This window comes from Carassius carassius, chromosome 50, assembly GCF_963082965.1.
Source record: "Carassius carassius chromosome 50, fCarCar2.1, whole genome shotgun sequence".
NCBI classification, from domain to species: Eukaryota; Metazoa; Chordata; class Actinopteri; order Cypriniformes; family Cyprinidae; genus Carassius; species Carassius carassius.
The window spans coordinates 6,969,156-6,987,218 of NC_081804.1; the positions used below are offsets into that span (position 1 = coordinate 6,969,156).

Sequence of the window (18,063 nt, forward strand, 5' to 3'; positions counted from 1 at the left end):
CTTCGTTTGTTATGGTGTATTGTCATGATATTAAACATTTGAATATGTTTGTGTATCAATTAGGTGAGCAAGCAATTCCGAATGTTCATGTTTAATCCTCATATTCACATCTTATCACGTTTTCAGTAAATGGTGTTGGAACAAAACAAAACAACTAATATAAATTCATAATAAATAGTAATAAGTAATTTATAATACTTAGCTGTATATATATATATATATATATATATATATATATATATATATATATATATATATATATATATATATATATATATATATAATGCCATTTTCTTTATTAAGAATTATAGTATTACATTTCTGCGATAAACAAAATGTACCTTTGTAATATCCTTTTAGAGTGCTTTTGGAACTGATATGTACACGAACTCTGTCAGCACAAAAATACTTAATAATTACAGATCCTCGTGGATTAGTATTTAAATGGCCAGCCATATGGACGCAGTAAAACAGCTGCGCTGCGCATGCGCGGGTTTCCATGGCCGCGGTTGCGTCAACAAAAACTGACGAAACACAGGCAGGCATTTTTCAAAAATGAGAGCCAGACTCCACCCATCGCGCACTTTCGTGTTGTGTCACGTGCTACTCAACCGCGTCGTCTATTGGTTGGTTTATATCCCTGGATTAATTTTTGCGAAGAGACTGAGGTTCTTACACAAATACAAAGTAAATGTTTCGGGGAAAACACAAATATCGACTTTCAGTGATCGTATACTTTTTAAATAAGAGAATAAAGTCAATTTAAATGGATTAATATAACGTTTTACCTGCAGTTTCAGCACTGAGCCATTAGAAAATGTACGCATGTTACTCTGGCGCAGTTTAGAGTGGGCAAACTGACCGCTAAAGCATCTTTAGGGACTCCATTCTGCATCTGCATCTCAGCTAAGACTAATCAGTTAATTTCATAAAACACCATGAAAATGAATACGGATCGATTCAACCTCACTGTTGACGAGTATTTGGGTATTGTTAGGTTATTATTATTTGGGTGGTTCGTAGATTGATAAACTGCAGTTGGTTCCAAGATGCCTGCTCACAGAATGATTGACAGTTTCATTAAAAAGAATGAACACACTACACTACTGTCATGTCATTGGCGTTTCTTCCGATATTTTGCATAATAGTAAGTTGTTATTATTTAGCATTTTTAATTTTACAGCTGTTAATGGAAATTAATAATATTATCTTATTAATTACTATAATATTTTATTTTTATATTAAATAAATAAATATATGTATATCTTTTTAAAATACAGATATATACCATGCTACATGTTCCAAAATATAATTTTACAGTTTTACCAGTGTGAAAAATGGGAATCGTGCTCTTCAGGGAATTCAGTTACATCAAGGTGACTTCTCACAACCGAGAGTCCTTCATCCATATCTTCTGGTAATGCTTCAGACAGATTGGAATGAATGATGGTCAGCCAAGGCAAATCCTCTTATCATTTTTTATGTTAAGCCATAACTCTTTATGTTATGTTAGTTGCTTGCATTTGTGTGTTTACAGTGAACAAATACAGCTGTTTCTTGCAGAACTGTTGGCAATGGCAGAATATAGTTCACTTTTACAACTGTTGTGTCCTGACTTTCCTACTGAGATGGTACAAAACGCAACCAGGTAGATTCATGTGTGTGTGTGTGTGTGTGTGTGTGTGTGTGTGTGTGTGTGCGTGTATATATGTATGTATATATGTATATATAGATATAGATGATTCCTTGAAATTTTCCTCCTTTCACATTGATATTTAACGTAACTTTCATATTTCATTTCCTTATTAAAATAGACTTTTAATAATTACACACCAGGACAATCCATTTACAAATAGGATTTAACTTTATGGGTTCCACAGAACAGTTATGATCATAAAAAAAAATTTACAGTGAGAAATGAAGTAGGCACAACTTGTGATTTTGCAGGATCGGATCGCAGATATATTTTGCAGACACATATGATCCTAATAACTGAATTCCACCTTTCAAAATGGCCGTACCAACCAAAACTTCTTCACAAACCATTTGGCCTGATGATCAGTTCATTGAAAACTTTGCTCATTTAGTAAATATTGCATATAAGGTAAGCGCATGCTGTGTGGATGTGCCATTTTGAAACGACTGGTTAAGATGGGTCCATTTTAGGCCAAGACTTTAAAACCTTTCATTTTGTATCTGGGGGGGGGGGGGGGGGGGGGAGTACCACATTTTTTTTTATTACCAAACAGCTGTATTTCTCAGCACCATTTCTGACAGTAGTGTTGCATTCTCTCCTTATATGTTTCAGTTGTCAGAATAATATATTTTAAGATCTTTCAATTTCAATAGAATTCTAAACAAGATATACATATATATATATATATAATATGTAAAAAGAAAATAAAATTATTTGGTTTTCACAGCTACATACATCATGGATAGCAAGAATGTGAATAAGCCCAGACTACGCTCTGTTTAACAGAGCAACATATGGAAATATAAGCACACATAAACATTAAATACAACAAACAAAAAGAAAAAGCATTCACAGATGGAGCATGGACGTCATAGTATGGATTTGTGAGACTGTGAAGTGCTCAACTGACTGAAGAAAAACGGCAGCAATTACCCTATTTAACACACAACACTTGAAATTGTGGCACAGCAATGCTCTGGATCACGGGTTCATAACCTTGGGTTCGAAGCGGTGCTAACCACCCTTTCAAAACAATGTGAGAAACGCTTTAAAGTGGTCTTCAACCTGGGGTTTCGCATAGTGGGACACCAGATGGACAGACTGGGCTGAATTCAATTACACGGTTCACATCCATTCTGAGTGAAGAAGGACATGGCCCAAAATAGCTTTGGTTTCAGATAATCTTTGATTTTGGATACAGTTTAGCTTTAAAGCAACTGTATGTGTATTTTTCATAGACTGTATTGTAGCTATGTTTTGCGACTTTGAAGCTCCCTTCAGTTAAAAGAGTGAACTTCGGTGTCGTAATTACATTAAACAGTAAATGTGTATTTGTTGCTGCCGTAAAACAGTACCGCCCTTTTCGCAGTATTTCGTATCCGCCCACCAATCTTACACATTCCCAGGCATTTGTGAAGGAGCGCGGGAAAAAAACAAGCCATTTGGCTCAGATAGATTATGTAAGCAATCAGAATGATTTAGAAATTTATATTTCAAGGTAATTTTTTTTTAAACATACAGTTGTTTTAAGATCTTTTTGTGATGTTTCATTCATCATTAATGCGTCAGACATTGTGCTTCGAATGAATTCAAAACCAGACTTTGCACAAATGATTTATACAAGTCACATCAAACTTTTTTTCTGTTATTAAACATCTTAAGGCTTTACACCAGTATGTGAAAGTAGTTGCGCTGTAGCTGATATCTGTTTCGATTTTAACATTTGTCTAAAATAAACATCATCAATACGTACAAAGTGACTCAAAACCACCATCATGCGACGCCTCATATATTAAGTGATAATGAAAAAATACAAGCAGACTGAAGGTCATTCGAGGAAGATGTCTTCTGTTGGACAGGAATATTCCATATGTTCTTTGTAGAACTGCTGAAATGCTTTCCTGTAAAAATAAAGTATTTATTAAAAAAAGTATTTATTTATATGCATATCTATAAATTATCCACTGTAGTCATATTTTGATTTCATTTTGGGAAGGTCTAGATGTGATTTTAGATCTAGAACGAGTTTTGTTTTTATTTGTGCTTTCGAAAATTGACTCTGGAACAGAACTCATATTTCTGCCTTAAAAAGCATAATAATTTTGCCATATTTTAACGTAACATTTTTAACGCTAACTTGTAAACCGTTAAAGATAGTTCACCCAAAAATAACAAGTCTGTCATTAATTCTATCAAAACCCTAAGACCTTTGTTCATCTTTGGAACGCAAATTAAGATATTTTTGATGAAATCCAAAAGCTTTCTGACCCTGCATAGACATTAAGGGAACTACCACATTCAAGGCCCAGAAACATAGAAAGGGCATCATTAAAATAGTCCATGTGACATCAATGGTTCGACCTTAATTTTATAAAGCTATGAGCTACAAGCTAAACAAAAACAATGACTTTATTCAACAATTCTTCTCTTCCCTGTCACTGTCCTCCTCTATTCACGAGAGTACCATGACGCATGCATGTGCATTCCTTTGCTTGTAAGAACGCATACTTGTTCTACGTCAGCGGCACCACATGCAAGCGTCATAGTTTTAGCTCATAGCTCAAAAATATCTTCATCTTGTTCAGAAGATGAACAAAGGTCTTGAAGGTTTGGAATGACATGAGGGTGAGTAATTAATTACAGAATTAATTAATTTTTGGGGTGAACTATCCCTTTAAGCTACAAAGTTGTTAATCAATGGTATATGCTTTTAGTATATATTTTAGTATTATTTTTAATAATAATGTTTAATAGTAGAATTGCTGGTGAAAAACTACATTACCCATGATTCTTCAGAGAATCTTCACCAACTGCATCAAAATGACCTTTTAGAGCCCTTTAGAGTCAGTCTCTCTATAATATGCTCTCAAACTCCTTAAAGATTTTGTATATATAAACATATTTTGCAATAAGCAAAACATATTGTAATCAACATTTTTAAATCGGTAGCTCTATATTTCTCTATTGCTTTTAATTCAGTTGCATTCACAATGCTTTGTGGGATTGTTTTTTACCTTCATTAAAACCACAAAGTCTTGCACCTTTGTTTTTGGTCCAGTTTTCATATAATTTTTGGCTTCACATCAAAGTTTGAAACATTGTGAATAACCTTGTTCGTGGCTTATAACTTTTTTACAAAGAAAAATATGCCCCCCCCAAACAAAAATAAAACAAATAAAATCATGTATACTATTGTATATGCAGTATACATAATGATTTGTAACATACATAAAGCAGTATGTTAAATGAGAAGGAAATGTTCCACGATAAATAAGTTGGTTTCTGCAGGAAAATATAATCGAGAAACAAAAATTGTGTTTGTGGGATCTAGAGAACTCACCCAACAGATTCAGCCAGTTTTGTGGTTGTATCATCTGAAAAGAACACATGACAGGCGAATCTGTCATATGCTGGATGTTTCGTTATTACTCCAAAATACCTGAAAGAAACACAGAGAAAATACTGTCTAGAATGTTGTATTTTTTTCCTCTTCCTGTAGGCTAAAACTTGGGTTATTGTTTTTACAGCTATATATATATATATGTGCAAAAGTCCACTAGTATTTTCACCAACAAAAATGGTTTTAAGTCAGTTATTTCTATATTTTTCTGTAGTGTGTCAGTAGTAAATATCAGTTTACATTTCTAACCATTATTTTTGCTATTGATTGTAATCCAGTGAAATTTTTGTTTGCACAAGAAGTCAATAGCCAGTGCTCCACACAGAGATCTGATCTCACCATCATTCAGTCTGGAATAACATGAAGAAACAGAACGAACTGAGACCGATTAAATCCAGAAGAACTGTGGCGAAGTCTCTAAGACACTTCAAGAACCCAATTCGCTTATTTTCAGATCGGAACAAGTCAAAATGGACAGAAAGTATCTAATAATAGCACTTTGAGAGAAACCATGCATTTCTGTTCAAACTCACTTCTTGTTCTTCGGATGGCACCCACAGAAGGAGATGTTTTTTAGCTGAAAAAAGTGAAAGCACTTCTCACCCTGTAAAATACAGAAAGAAAGACTGAGTGGTCTAATCAGCAGCAAGGATTGAAACATTGGTGTAGGCGCAAGTGTGAGGTTGTCTTAGTACGTGTGCTAAACTCCTGAATCCTGTGGTTTACATCACTGAGCAGGCTCACTAATTCACTAATTCAGAGAGGTTTAGGGGGCAAGACCTCCCCCCCCCACACATTATGGCTACAGATTACCATTCGGTCTTAAAATGCTTAATTGCATAGCTGTAGGACTGCAAATGTTGCATCATAGAGCACAGCTGATTGGAAGAGCCTTTTGGTGGCAACATAGCTACAATGTGAAGCAGAGGCAGGAGGAATCATTTCACCTTGAGGTCAAAGGTAAATTTTTTATTTCCAAATAAGGAATTAAAATAATTATTTATCCATATTATAGATCTATGGATGGTAATATTGAGAGCACTTCAAACTGTGTCATGTTATTAATTCCTATGCTATTTCCCTATGTCCCCATGTCATCATCAAATTTTTAAAGATAGAAATCATATTATTTATAACAAAAAATTATAAAACCCATATCACAGGTTTAGTTAATATCACTTTTTTGCAATAGATCATATTAATTCTGTGAGGTTTTGTGTCATTACTTGGTCTGTCTCAGTTTTCAGTTTTTTTCAACATTTTTGATAACATCATATAGATTAGTATCATAATATGTCAAGATTGAAAAGTTTTTTCAAGATTGAAAAGAACATTTTGTTTTTTTGAAAATGTCATATGAGAGAAATATGTATAACTTAAAATATAACATTAGAAATATCAAAAACAAGGTTAAAATAAGGATTCAAGTTATCTAAATTAAATTGACACCATAAAACCTTATTGAATTACCTCCATAAATTGTAAAATAACATTCATTTTTATTATTTATTTTTTCAACTTTGAGGTTTGAAAAGATACTGCATGACAGGAATGACCCTTGCGCTTCTTTAAAAAGAATATTATAGGTCTTCTACATTATACAAACCCTTCCAGAAGTCCGACAGTCATCCTGAACGATGATTTTCACTCCTTGTGTGTTGATTTCCAGAATGCAAGGCGAGGGGGGGTTAAACTGCATTGTTGTTCGTCTGTTTGATGCTATCTGTTGACAATAAAATTGCATATGAACATCAGATTACATTTGAACAACATCATGTCTTTGTAATTATGTAAATATATGGAAATCCAGGGCAGAATTATAATGCAGAAATGGATGATTAGTATACCTTGTGCATGGCGGCACAAAGCACATCATTCCCTTTGTGATACGGAACTTGAACAGAACCAAGGAATTTTACCCAGAATTTGTCCATCCAGTCACTTTTTACCTCTGAACAAATCAGCAGACAGAGAAGGCCATTATTCCTCAATGCACAAGATACAAAAGCTCAAATACTTAAAATACTTATAGCAAAGCCAAGATGTACCTTTAACAAGTTCATCCTTTGTCACTTTGACGGCATAAAATGCAGGGAAGATGCCTCTGGATCCAGTGCGCATGTTGTAGGCCTCGCACCATAGATCCTCGGCCTGCATATCAACTAGTAAGGGGTCATCTGCCTCTAATTCCAACTCATCTTCATGGCGAGGAATAAACCTTTAAAAAAGCCAAAATTTGATTTAGGGTAATAACCAATGAGTAGACTATCTATTTGAAGAAAACTATATATTTGCGTAGTTTTTCCTATTACTCGTGTTTCATTTGGGTCAATGGGTAAAATTCACACTCAAATAAAAATATATATTTTTTAGGACAGTTTAATGACAGTTTAGCACATTTATATACATATTATATATATATAAAATATATTAATAATAATAGCAACAATAGTAATAAACCAACACAGTATTACAGTTATGCTCTTTGCATAACTTAAAAAAAGTAAAAAAGCAGAAAAATAAATAATAATAATGGTCCCCAAAATAGGCTTCATTTAATAATAAATAAAAAAAAAAATCTTCGTTAAAATTTCTTTGACAGGATAGGGTTCAATATCCTTTTTAAGTCGCATGGTTACTTTCCTGTTTTTTTTTTTTTTCAAACGTTGCATCAAGAATTTGATTGAATTCTTACCTGAACACTGCTCTGTGGCTCTGTTCTCTTTCCTCTCCGTTAATAACACAGGAGAAGAATCCAAACTCAGCAGCTGAGTGGGAGAACAAACGTTCATTGTCACAACAAGAACAACAAAGGATAGAGACATTTCGGTAGGAACTGCTGGCTGAATTTCATCATCTTGATCCTGGCTGGTGAAAGGTGGGTCTGATAGCAAACCCATAAATGAAAAAAACAAAGTCTTTTCTTGCAAAGTCTCAGGCAGATGTATTACTGAAGGGGTGCCACAAGGCTCAACCATTGGCCCTTTGCCATTCTTTCTGAGCATCTCACACTGCTCTTGCCTTCATTTGATATCCACTGCATATTATTGTAACATACCAGAAGCCAAAAATAAACTCATAAACTTGGTATTGTGGACAGCGGAAGTGTTTCATGATCAAAGTAGCCGAAGCAGCCACAGTATATGACTAAATGGATTTCGGAGTACTTACAATGTTTAAGATCTGTACACATTTGCAACAACCCCTATATTAAGAAAATGTATTTATAAAAAAATTTTTTTTTAATTAATTATTTTCTAAATTCCAAATCAGCTTCTATTACCCACCAGATAAACGTGACCGTCCATTCACAAAGACATTCATGAACTTGCGGGAGCGGGGTATGTCTGAGGTGGTGTCTGTGGTGGAATCCGCAGACAAACAGGAAGTGTCTCTCCTCATGCTTCTCGCTCCCGACTCTTCCTCCTCTTCGTCCACTTCCTGATCCTCCTCATCCTCATCGATGGCAGACTCATAGACGGTATTGTCACTGTCACTTTCGTAACCTTTGTAGCAGTCCTTGATACTCACTAGCTCGAGCTTAGCATGCTCATCCACCACCAGGGTGTACTTAACAGAGTCATAAGTCAGTCCCGAAGCATCTGTGCTGACCGCCACTGTCTTTAAGTTCCCTGTGTCCTCCTTCACCAATTTAAGCTTACGAGATTCAGCCCACTGACAAGAGTCCCCCGCATTGCTGAGGCTGACAGTCCGGCATGGGGGTGTGGGTGCGTACACCTCATCCTCCTCACTAATAGAGGGGTTCGGACAACCCGCTGATGGGTAGTAGTGAAGGGGAGGAAGCTCTGTGTCCGAACTAATGGACATGCGGTTGCTGTCACTGCTCTGGGACAGAAATGGTCGCTCTTGTTCACCGTTGACTGGTGTGAGGTGGATCTCCTCTGTTGCATTTCCTTCTGAAATGAGATAGTCCTTGTTTTTGTCGACCAATTGGTCACACATACCTTCATTCTCCACAGGATAATGCACTTGTTCCCGATAGCCATTGACGGTGTGATACCGGGCTTTTTCCTTGCAAATGATTGGGATGTCAAGGACACCCTCTATCAGTGTCACTTCCGTGGATTTTCCCTTCATGACTGTCTGCGTAAGGGGTGCTACCACATTGGACTTTTTCAAAGGTTCAGACAGCTTATCTTGCTTCTTGGTGTGAAAGGCTGAGGCTTTGTTCATGGAGGAGGCAGGTCCCCGTGGTTTTGTGCCAGCCCTGGCCTGAACTTTGTCCGCATCGGTCAGGCTAACCTGCTCAGGTTTGACAGCGGAATCTCCTGTTTCACACACACAGAAGATTATACATTAGGCAATAAGCCTAATGGAGAAAAACATCTGAAGAGGATTATGTAAAATGTCAGTTAATGCCACAGTTAAAGCCTTGCAAAATGCCAAGTTTAACTCAGCACAGGAAGTAATGAATCCTGATGACTTTTAAACCAATGTAAAAGGTGAATATATGATATATATGGTATAATATATAAAGGTGAAATTTGTCATTTTGTCAACTGAAGAAAGGTACCATCAAATACAATGAGATCAAAGCTTCCTTCGCACCAAAGGTATGAACTTAAAATTAAAATCGTAATGAATTTTAAAATCGTATTGCAATAGAAGTAGCGACAGTAGTTTTTATCCATACTAGGACTTACATTTAAATTCAGATTATCGAAAAATCTAATTTGTACGGCGGGGACTTATTTCAATCCATCGGTTGCTGATTGGATGGAGCCAGATCTTAATTGGAGAAGTATGTCACCAGAAAGAAGTCTGTTGTTTCAACAGAAGATCCAGTTATGACATTTTGATTAAGAATCGCAAGGTAGTAAGAGGGGGAAAAAAAAATTCAATCATAAACATCGTTAAGAGTAAGATCAAAAACATGGGTTTATAAAAATATATAAATTACATATAAATAGGTAATAGAAAATAGTGTGAATTTTCATTTCATACAGACTGGCAATGCATTGAGGTAGGTGCTAATTCTTACATATACCAAATGCTAATTTCCCATCATTAGGGAAGCATGTCATTTTAGTATATAGTTAACTCATTCAAATTGGGACAAAGCCATAATATTTACACTCCTAGATGTATAAACCTGGAACAGAATAAAGTGTTTCAACAAAAATTAAACACATTAGCTTTACAGTATCCAAACCTTTTTTCATACTGGAAGAGTCAGACACAAGTCTGATGAACTTTCTGGGTAAGCAGATTGACAGAAATCCCATTAAGCTAATCACATCACGTAAACAGATTTTCATTCCATGAAAGCGAATACTACAAAAACAGCTACAGTATGAACAATAATACACCTACAACATGTATTTCTTTCATTTATCTCATGGTATTTATTCTTATGCATAGAAGTGTTTATTGAAAAATTACTTGTTTGGAAGATTCAAGTCTCAGCAATTCTTCAGACATATTCATTTGTGTGGTGTGAGTGGCCATTACTCACCCTTAATGTGTGGTGATGAAGAATGGCTTTTCTTATCTTTCCTCCGCTCTTTCTCCCCAAAGGAATTGTTATTTATTGTGTCCTGCAATTAAAGTAAAAAGAATGAGGGATAGGTTTTTCAATATACAAAATGCAGAGAGAGTCCATATTGTTTATACCAAAACTAAACAGGATACAATTTTTTTTAAAATATTTCTAAAATTAATAAATAAAAAAGTACAGTACAGTCATAGCATTTTTAATAGTTTTTATTTAAAGTATATAAAATTTAAATCAAATGTAAAAAATAAAAATATAAAAAAACAATTATACTAAAACACAGACGGACATGTACATCCCTCCATCATGGATAAATCATGTGATTTTGTCAGCATTTCTAATTGTCAACACATTTTAGGTGATTTTCTATCATATATTGAAACAGAAACTATATCTGACAGTCCGTAAAATGAGAGAGTTACAGGAAGAGCAATCTACAGATAGATTTACTGCTCTTTCCTGACACTGACTCATGAATTGACCACGCTATAATGCACCTTTAACACGGACACTCCAATGCTGTCATAGCAACGCGCCCATCGATGATGCAGGAACTGGCATGCGTGAGAGCATGTCAGTAGTGTGTGCGTAAGTGTGGGGGTAGATGGGAATGCACAGTAGTGTTCGTAATGGAGAAAGAAGACACAGATGGTTGATATGATGGTCTCATTTAGTGACAATAAAAACAGTATGAGGAAAGAACCCAGTTAGCTATATGCTACTATCATATATAGCATTATCTATATTCTAATGTACACCTAAAAGTTCCTTTAGCAGATTTAAAATGGATATTATTGGTGCTGATGACTCATCCTGCACTACATTGTTTCATCCAATCAGATGCTTTCTAGTGTAAGAATGACTGTAAAGCTTTATAAAAAAAAATAAAAATAAAAAATCACTAAAGGCCATTGGCTTATTTTTCAGAGACTACTTTTGCCCAAAAATACGATTTAGGAAATAGGAAATATGTCAACAAAAGAAAAAAATGCAAGTTATGGTATGCCATGAACACTTTTAAAAATTACATTTCCTTGTAAAATCAAGTGTTTAAATTTTTAACAGCTGAATATGCCATTTCTCTCAGAAACATGCTGTCAGATTACAGAAGTAATATAAATAAGTTGTCAATAGTGCCCCACATTGATTCTTAGGGTTTCAGCCAATAGCCAGGCCTAAAATATTACCGTCACAATGTAGATATTTTATGGTTTTACTTGTATTATCCAATAACTCTGTTTTCTTTCGGTTGAAAAGCTCTTTGCTAATTCCTCAAATGCCCTTTGAGCCCAGCCGCTGTGCCAATGCTGCAGACGTGGAGAGATTCGACAAGGCAAGATTATGAGATTAAAGACAGGCAAGCACATTTACAGTCGCATCATCTTCTCTGATCGTTAAAAAGTCTGCTGACCTGGATACGATTCAGTATGCTCAAATATTCAAGCAAAAGCCTGTTTTTCTTTACACAAGCAACTACTAGGTTTCATGTCACCTCATAATAACCAGTTGGCAAAATAACTGGATATAAAAAAGTGGGCTTTTGCAAGTCTTAATGATAAAGACCACTGGTTTCAATATCTCTGGTGATTTGGGAATTCGGGACACTGGACTGGCCAGGACTAATAAAATGGTAAATATTGTTATGCAATTACTGCAGAACAACCTGATTAAACTGCATTATATTAAATGTACATTTTTAGCTCGGCACAGGTTAAACAGATTAACTTTCTTTCATCATTTACTCACCCTCATGTCATTCCAAACTTGTATTATTGAGCTGTATTAAATCAAGAATGATATCAGAAGATCTGGAATAAAGTACTTTTTGACACTTTATTATATGCAATAGAGCAGATGGAACATTCAGCAAAGTATCTCCCTTTGTGTTCTATGAAAGATAGAAGTTTGGATTTACATTAGGGTTAGTAAATGATGAAAATATTCATTTTTGGGTGTGGAGTTGAAAATACAGAACACATAAAACCATTATTTCTAGAATAAATGTATTTTTGAAAAAACTTGGGGCAATATTGAAAATTACAGCAAGCAGCATAACTAAATCCAATTTCAGTAATAGAGAAAACTGAAAAGGTCATTTTAAGTTCAGTACAGTCTGGGCTGGAAGTCTTTTCCCCTTAAGGGAAGTCATGGCCTAATGGTTAGAGAGTTGGACTCTCAATCGAAGGGTTGTGAGTTTGAGTCTCGGGCCGGCAGGAATTGTGGGTGGGGGGAGTGCATGTACAGTTCTCTCTCCACCCTCAATACCATGGCTTAGGTGTCCCTTGAGCAAGGCACTGAACCCCCAACTGCTCCCCGGGCGCCGCAGCATAAATGGCTGCCCACTGCTCCAGGTGTGTGTGCACTTTGGATGGGTTAAATGCAGAGCACGAATTCTGAGTATGGGTCACCATACTTGGCTGAATGTCACGTCACTTTCACTTTTCACTTTTTTTTTCAGGAGATCAATGCTGGGCCATTACTTAAATGAAGACTCAGTGAGTCATAGTTTTTTAATATATAGTATTTAAATGCATTTTAGTTTTAGTAATTTTGTTATGTGCTTTTTTAATTTTTATTATCATAATTTATTTTAGTATTTTTAAATACATTTAACTATTTTAATTTTGTATTTTAATTATTTTTTATTATTTGTATTTTAAATAATTTTTTTAGTTTAGTAATATCTGTACTTTTACTTATTTTTGTTAATTGCCAAGGCAACATTTCAGATTTCTTATATATTTTTTAAATGTAATATTTATTTTATTTAAGCTTCATTTCAATTTCCAGAAATTATTTTTTTTATAGTTTTACTTTGATTTAACAATAACAATATTAGGTAAGATTATGCGCAGTTATAAGAAAGTAATAACAATTTTTTTTAACACATTTTATAAACATGCCCTGGTCTCTTCTAACATGATATATAGATCAACAAATTATTTACAGTAGCTAGCCCAAAAATGTCAATCACAACCATTTCAAAAACAGCTCCACATTTGATTATGTTTTTATGTTCAAATCGACCCATTAAAGTGCCGCCCCCTGCTGTTTGACCCTCACAGGTCAACAGTAATGATCCACTCGCGCTCTTTCTTGTTGGATTGCATTACACGGAGGGCGGATAGCAGTGATTGGGACGAGCGGGAGCTCACAAACAGGAAACATCATCAACATCACCGGTCGGTAGTATCAAAGAAACCTGAACGCTACATGCCACCGATTTGCATACACACTGAAAATACATGCCATCCCTCCAGGGGAACGGCTCGAGATTATGGCTCAAGATCCTGTTTGAGCAGTATGGAAATCATCACTTCTACTGTAAAACAATTTCTAATCCCTTTCCATCTGTCTCAGACGTAATCACAAGCCTCTTAAAGACCATAGGCCACTACCAAAACCTGTCCGTCTCACCTGAGTCCTTGGCACTTGGGGGAAAAGATTCAGGGTGGTGGGTCTCTTGGGCCGGTATGTATCCATGGCGACGGCAGGGATGAAATCCTTTAGCTGAGGCTGAGTGACAGGCGGCCCTGCACCCTGCACTTCCTTGTGGTTGTCATCGACGGGATCAACCGGCCGCCTCTTGTTCTCCTCTTCCTCCTCTTCTTCCAAGATTCCTCCCTCTGCATCAATCAGGTCCAAGTGGAGCATCTCGGTCTGCAGCTCCAGCACCCCCCTCCTCCGGCCGCTCCTCGGCGTGCCATTGGTCGGCTGAGTCATGTGATCCTGGGAAGAGCAGGCAGCAGAGCTTTAGAAGCGAGAGCAAAGGAGCTGCAGTCAGACGCAGCCGGCCAATCAGAGCACGGTGATGACATCAGCCTGTGGCTCTCTTCCTGGCTGCTTTAAGGAAAGCTAATTCAATCCCAGAGAACAATGAGGCGTGTCACAAGACAGAAGCAAAATAAACACACCCAAAAATGACGAGGAGAACGATTATAACATGTTTAATTACACTAAACTGCCCTGCTGTATTTAAACTCAGCTATTTTTACCATAAACACTATTCCAGTATCTAATTGAAAGGCTGTGAAAATAAAAAAAGGATTTTTATTGATAGTGATAATGATATCCATGCTATACAGTTAGATGTTACTGAACATATTATAAATTCTGTCAAAGCAAATTAAGCTGAAATTTATGCTCTTTCAGCGCAGATTTTCTTAGCATTAACACTTACGTCATAATGCTAATCATTGCATTAAAAGGGTAGTGGAATCATTGGTCAGATGATGATAATTATGATCAATCATCTGACGTAATTTAAAATGTTTTGGATTCTCTCTGTCAAAGTCATGACACTTAACTGCCTTCTTGTCATTAAACTCAGCTTTTGATAGCATAAACACTTCCAGTGCTAATTATCACATTAAAGGTTGTGAATTCATAAATTAGGGATTTTTATGTAAGTGCTCAGACAATGATATCCATGTTGAACCACCAGATGAGACTGAACAATAAATTCTCTCTGTCAAACCAATAACTCTAACTCGCCTTATTGTCTTCAAACACAGCTTTTCTAGCAAAAAACACTTCATAATCACATAAAAAGTTATTGAAATGATAAATGAGGGATTTTTGGAAGTGGTTACATGATAAACAGTCAGATGTGATTGACTTTGACAGCTTCCCTCAGAGTTTATGTCTAATGCTAATGCTAACTGACTGCTATGCTAATTGGCTCTGAACACAACAGTCTCTTGTGACCTCACTTACTCACTCAAATACAAAAATTCTCAATCTCTACACATTAGTTGGACATGGAGACGGATGATGTGCCTTTGAACTAAAAATCTATTTTTGCTGTTGGGTAAACAGCCAAGCTTTGCACCGTCAGATGAATCCTCATTCAGCTCCAGACTGTGTCTCATGGAAAGATAAGTGACTGTTTGGTTTAAGGGTGGAGATAAACCACATATACACGTTTTACTTTGTGGTGAGGACTGCCTGTTGACATGTAATGTTTTAAAATTAAGATAACTGTGATTACTATAGTCAATAGTAATCACTATAGTCCATGCTCTTGAAAGTCATTTTACTTAAAGGAGGACACAAAGGAGGTCAAAAACGGAAGGATAGATCATGCACAAGTCAGCTGGTCATCATTTACACACCCTCATGCCGTTTTAAACCGGTTTGACTTTTTGTTCATAAAAAAGCAAAGGAAAATGCTTAACAGAATGTCCAAGCTTCTCTTTTACACACTGAGAGTTGGTGAGTGATGTTTGCCTAACATCATCTTTTGTTTTTTACATAAAATGATTTTGTAGTTGTGAATAAATCTAAAGTTAAGTGTAAGGTTTGATTCCTAAACTGGCCCACTGGAGATTAGCTACAGGCTCAGAGCAGATGTTAATTAACCCTAATAGGCATGTACAGGTGGTGCTTTGGCACACCTCCCAAAAATTAAGAGTAAACCCTGACACCACAATATGTTATATATATATATATATATATATATATACACCAACAAAATAAATAAATGGTAAAAATTACAAATATACTGCTTAAATATACAAGTAAATATATTTATATGGAAATAACCTAAATTACTAATACCCTCCCAGAAAAAAAGTCACTGGGGTAGTACCTTTTCAAAAAGTACTAATATGTGCCATTTTAGGGTAAATAAGGTACAAAAGTGTACCTTTTGAAAAGGTACTGTCCCAGTGTACCTTCTTTTCTGAGAGTGCACGAAAATGTATGTTTACCCCAAAATGCCAGCTATGAAAACAGACTAAAATCTGTCCAGTAAGTTTATTTGAGGGTACAGACTTACACTAGGGTCGAGGTCGAGCTGGCTGAGAGTGATTCCATTCTCATCCATGATTTCTGTCATTTCTGAAAGGTCGTCATCCTCGTATTCATTCAGACTGATGTCATGGGTTAACCTGCAAAGTGCCAGCACACCCACACAGATAGTGACACACATTACGTCATCCCTCCACGAGGCCATCGCTAAACAGTCATACACAGAGAGGGCACGGCTTGCTTGCTCAACTGCACAACTACTGCAATGCTGTAACTTGTAGGTGTATAACTCATTGATCTATGAATGCAAATAAAAATGTAAATAAAATTAGCATGTATGCATATGTATATATATGTGTGTGTGTGTGTGTTTATATACATTTATATAAATGTGTATATTCCCCCTTACTTTCTTTTAAAGTAGTTTCTTTAGTCATTTAATGTAATCCTGTAGTTATCGGTTGACATCCTGCTAACTTTAAGATTATTTAGTTATTTAATAGTCTATATTATAAACCTTTACATTAATTTATATTTATATACAAACAAATTTACATAAAATAATATTAGATAGATTCAAGGATATTATTCAGAATTATGCAAGTTATGCATGTGGAAATCTGTTGTAAGAAAGCATAAGCAAATACAATTCTTCTGTTTTTGTTTTCCTAAATTTTAAATCCTAAATGCTGATTTAACACATTGTATCAACTTGCTTAATGACAACAACATTCTTATTCTACCTAATGTTTTGAATAAAGTTGGTTTTCAGTATTCTTATACCTGCTGTCTGCAAGCTAGCCATGCACTGATAAATTAAGCTTTAAAAGCACTCCGACATACAACATTTGGAGTACTTCCTGTTTATACACCTGCAATTGTGCAGCCTCCACATTTATAGATTGATAACAAGACGAACAAGACAATTTAACATAGCAAATTTAGTCAGTCAATCTAATTAACCTAGCAGAACTATTAACGTCTTTCCGCAGACCACAATCATTATTGTATCCTTTGATTATGATTTTGTACCATTCAAAAGAATGAAAGCAAGCATAATTTTAGATCGGAAACACAAACATACACACATTAAATGACTAAACCTTCACATCTCATTCAGTCCCATCCATAACGCTACAAATATTTCCTTCATGCACACCAAACTAACATTTTGGCCTATTTCAGAACACACAAGCTGATCCAAGGTCAGGTAAGTGCAGTGCAAAAAGAAAGTGCAGGGGGACACAGCAGTATCACTACTGTACCATTTCTCCCACTGTTCCTCCATCCAGCTGTCCCCATCCTCTCTGGAGTCCATGGCCAGACTGAGCACCATCTGCAGGGCAGGGCAGGATGCCACTGGACCCTTCTTGTGGGGAAAATCGATGGAGCCAACAATTATGCCACTTTCTTTCTCAACCACCCGTCCGGCACTCCACACAGAAATGTCCTCCACGAGGGTCCTCGGGGGGGTTACATCAGCCACGGGAAGCTGTTGAGGACGTCCTCACTTCCCCTCGAAAACATCCTACTGTACACCCCTAACACTCCTTGCTCTGCTCTGCGTGTGTCCTTCAATGGAGCCATTAAAGTCAGCAGCGGATGACTGAGGGAGAGAGAGAGAGAAAGAGAGAGAGAGGCGTAGTCTCCACTAAAAGGGTCTGCCACCCCACTGATTGATGGTCCAGATCAATGCGGCTC

General features: G+C 36.1%; 1 protein-coding gene across 1 annotated transcript; it reads right to left on the reverse strand.

Annotated features, from left to right (window-relative positions):
- Positions 1-1,845: 1,845 nt before the first annotated feature.
- Positions 1,846-17,960, reverse strand: LOC132133747 (C-Jun-amino-terminal kinase-interacting protein 1-like). Its single transcript, XM_059546684.1, has 12 exons — positions 17,628-17,960; positions 16,391-16,502; positions 14,029-14,340; positions 10,573-10,654; positions 8,384-9,385; positions 7,792-7,864; positions 7,145-7,314; positions 6,944-7,047; positions 6,703-6,819; positions 5,630-5,700; positions 5,037-5,135; positions 1,846-3,597 (listed from the first exon to the last, which is right to left on the reverse strand). Exons 1-12 carry the CDS (start codon positions 17,696-17,698, stop codon positions 3,525-3,527), a joined length of 2,286 nt encoding a protein of 761 aa, XP_059402667.1. The 5' UTR covers positions 17,699-17,960; the 3' UTR covers positions 1,846-3,524.
- Positions 17,961-18,063: the final 103 nt, after the last annotated feature.